This window comes from Tupaia chinensis, unplaced genomic scaffold (assembly GCF_000334495.1).
Source record: "Tupaia chinensis unplaced genomic scaffold, TupChi_1.0 Scaffold138619_1, whole genome shotgun sequence".
In the NCBI taxonomy this organism is placed as follows: Eukaryota; Metazoa; Chordata; class Mammalia; order Scandentia; family Tupaiidae; genus Tupaia; species Tupaia belangeri.
The window spans coordinates 1,185,463-1,189,153 of record NW_006198512.1 but is presented as its reverse complement, the minus strand read 5'-3'; the positions used below and the strand labels follow the sequence as shown (position 1 = coordinate 1,189,153).

The 3,691-nt window shown below is 61.0% G+C and overlaps 1 protein-coding gene across 1 annotated transcript in view; it reads right to left on the bottom strand.

Moving 5' to 3' along the window:
* Positions 1–3,691, bottom strand: part of WNK2 (WNK lysine deficient protein kinase 2) — a 157,507-nt gene that overhangs the window by 34,654 nt on the left and 119,162 nt on the right. Inside the window, 3 exon segments of the mRNA XM_014592804.1 lie at positions 4–129; positions 2,981–3,210; positions 3,213–3,632. Coding sequence (XP_014448290.1) covers positions 4–129; positions 2,981–3,210; positions 3,213–3,632 — 776 coding nt within the window.

Below are 3,691 nucleotides of genomic sequence, written 5' to 3'. Positions count from 1 at the left end.
GGGCGGCCGGTGGGGGGTGCCGTGTGGAAGAAGCCCACGTTGGGGGGCAGGGGCTTGCCCAGTCGGCGGTACAGTGCCTCGATCTCCTGCTTCTGCTGACTCTGCAGCTCTGAAATCTCCTTCAGGTGCCTGGAGTGGGGCAGAGCAGAGGGAGGGCTGGTGGGCTTTCTCCTCCACTGGGGTGGTGCCATGTGGGCACCTGTGGCTGGGGTGGGCAGACACTGCCTGCACTGGGCCCAGGACACTCAGAAGGGCCCCGTGGGGGTTTTCTGTGGCATTGTCTAGATCTAATTCAGCTGCCCAATTGGGTGACCTCTGGCATTAAGAACTTAGGTGAGGTGGGAGCTTCGGGTTTTCAAATCCCACACTCGCACCCACAGCTGTTCAGTGGTCAGGGAGGTGTGGACAGCCCCACACGCATACGAACGCTCATAGCGACAGCCCTGAGCAATGATCCAGGTGAAGGGAAAAGGAGCTGGTTCGGACAGACAGGCAGCCTCAGTCTACCAGGCCAACCCGCACTGGGGGCCCTGGTCTGGGTGTCTGAAAGCACAACCAGGCTGAGCACAGGGCCCCTGGGGCCCTAGGAAACCCCACCGTTGCGTGGAAAACCCCAGGGCAGGTGGGGTGGGGCGAGGCTCCTGCATCAGCAAAGGTTCCCGGGTGTCCCCTGCAGTGAAGATTTGAGAACTGTGGGCTACTTCCCTTCAGAGGCTGCTAAGTCCTCCCAATTCTCGATGGAGGCTTAACATCTCGGGCCAGCATGTGGTATGGTTAATGCAGTGGACCTCACACAGCTAGTCCTAGCATCAGTGTTCAAGTCCTGGACTCGTCAGCCTGAGAGCACACTGCATGCATGTATGTGAGTGGCAGAGTCCAACAGGTGGGGGGGGGAGGCCATCCCTGGGGGTGACTTCTCACTCTCCCCACCACCCCATCTCTCTGGCAAGCACACGTGCCCTTAAGAATACTTCCCGGGACCGGCGTTTGGCATGATGGCTATGTCGCTGGACTCCCACGTAGTCAACCACGATTAGAGTCCCAGACCCAGTGGCTTAAACTCACGCCGGGCATGTGTGCGTGCGTGCCCAAGATCCCGAGAGAATGGAGGAGAAGGGATTGTGGCGTGGCCATCCCCCCTGGGGGGTGATTTCTCACTTTTTGTCTCTATGTTTCTCTCTTTCTGGTGAGTATGTGTGCCCTATAGCAAATCCTCTCCAAAAAGAAAAAAAAATGAATACTCCCCACTCCTATCTAAATGGTCACCCCTCTCCATTGGGTTCCAAAGATCTATTTCTCCTTCCTTGGGTTCCCTGAAAATCTGAGGTATTTTTGGACTCCCTGCTCTTCCTGTACAAGGTTCTGCCTCTCTTCCTAAGCCCTACTCATCTCTGGACCCCAGCTGCACTATTCTAGGCCCTGCCCCTAACCTCTAGCCAAGCCCCTCACCTCCAGGCCCTCCCATCCCTAGGCCCCACCCCATCTCCAGGCCCCACCCATCCCTAGGCCCCGCCCTTCACTTCCAGGCGCCATCCTTCACCTCCAGGCCCCACCCCATCTCTAGGCCCTGCCCCTCATTTCCAGGCTTCACCCTTCACCCTTCTCTAGGTCTCTCCCCTCACTTGCAGCCCCAGCTGTACTCCTGCTCACCCACAGCCTGCCCTCCACCTGCTTCTCTGCCCTTGGCAACATCTCAGGGCGTCCCTGAGGCATGCACCTCTCTGTCTCTCAGAGCTCACATTAGCGTCCTCCCCAGTCTTTCCATATGCAAACTCCTGCCCTCTCTAGCAGCCAGCAGCCCTCAGCTCCCCACCGTGGCCCCTGCTGGGCCCCTGGGCACACTTGCCCTGAGAGGCCATGCCCAGACGCCCAGCTCCTTTGCCCAAGGGTTCAGGCTGGCCCACTAGGGCTGTTTACCCTCCTGTCTTGACAAAGGCCCTGGCCAGCAGGGCTGCCTTCCCGGGTATGTCTACACCTGCAGCCATACGCTTGGGTCTGCCTGGCAGGAGCCTCATCCCGAGTCCTTCGCACCAGGCAGGATGCTTAGCACGGAGTCCTCAGAGCCCGAGTCCTGGTGCACGGCACTGGCCCCCACCCAGGCCAGCAAGCACTACCCTCTCTGTGCACGAGGCCTGAGGGGGCGGTGAGAGAGGAAGGGTGAGGTCTGAGGAGCGGTGAGAGAGGAGCGGGTACAGCAGCCCTCCTCTGCCTGTCCGGACTTCCCGCCAGTTCCCACAGTGCCCAGCTCGCTGTCTGCCACAGCTCAGCAAGCAACTGGGGCTCCCCCAGCACCCACAGGGACCCCAGCTGCAGTGGGCACAGACAGTATGCTGGGTGAGAAAGAGAGACAGGGAGACAGAGACTGAGACTGAGAAAGGGGCAGAGACAGACTGAGCAAAAAAATGGAAAGAAAGGGGAGACATACAGAAAGAGGGAACTAGAGGCGCAGAGAGACAAAAGGAGACGAAGGAAGGGTGAGAGGATAGAGAGGAAGAGACAGAGACAGAAGAAGAGAGAGGAAGAAAAAGAGAGACAAATTGCAAGAGACAGAGACAAAGAGAGACAAGACAGAGACAGAAACAGAGAGGCAAAGAGAAAGAGACAAGGGACAGAGAAACAGAGACAAAAAGAGAAAAGGAGAAGAGACAGAGAGAGAGAGAAGAAAGGCAAGTGCCTTGGGGAAGCCCTGAGGTGTCCCCAGGGAAGAGAAGGAAGCGAGGTGGGGCTGGGGGAGGCGGGGGAGGGAAACACGCCTCGAAGAAGCCAGGGGCCAGGCCAATGGTACCTGCCCGGCCGGAGGACAGAGTGGGGGCTCTCCACTGCAGGTTGCAGGGCAGACCCGAGGTGGCCTTGTCCTGCCTGCTGCTCTGACCCGGCAGCTGCAAGTGTGGGCTGCCTGTGGGGTCTGACTTGGGGCTCCCCTTAGCACCAGGAGGGGCGTGGTCTGGGCCAGCCTGCCGGGGCTCCGGATTGCACGTACTTCTCCCGCAGGCTCTGCAGCTCCTTCTTCATGTCGGCGTCCTCAAACTCCGAGTCATTGTCACTGCTGATGTAGGACGACTGGGAGTGGAAGGAGGTGACGCTGATGGTGGGGACCTTCACGCCTGCCCTGCTGGGCGTCTGTGGGCCCAGCGAGCCGGCCCGCGAAGACCTGTGCAGGAAGGCGGTGGCCTTCTTCACGAAGTCGCTGGCCGCGCTCCCCCCCCCCCGCCGCTGGGCAGGCAGGCCTGCTTCTGCACTGGCGGCCTCCTCCGCGGACACTCATCCCCAGAGTCACTGGACACAGGCTCGCCCACGCCAACCTCGATGGAGGAGGCTGTCTGTGCCCGCCGCACGGCCAGCTTCACGTCAGGGCTGGAGGGGGCCTCGTCCAGGTAGACATCGGGTGGGGCCGAGTACCTCAGGCTGTGGGGGGAGGCCAGGGTCCACTCGTCCTGCGTGCTGACCACCGAGAAGCGGCCCACATTCTTGGCGGGGGAGCTGCCTTCCGGCTGCCCTGGCCGCTTGCGAGGGGACCCTAGGGTGCGAGCAGCCTGCGTCTGGGCACGGCCGGCTGGGCTGCCCTCTGTGAAGGTCCCTGGGCCGCTCTGGCTGGGCTCCACATGGGCGAGGCTCGCAGAAGCCAGGGCACCCTTGGGAACAAGCAGAGAGGAACGGTCCCACTCAGCCCCGACTGGGAGTGAGCTCTGCC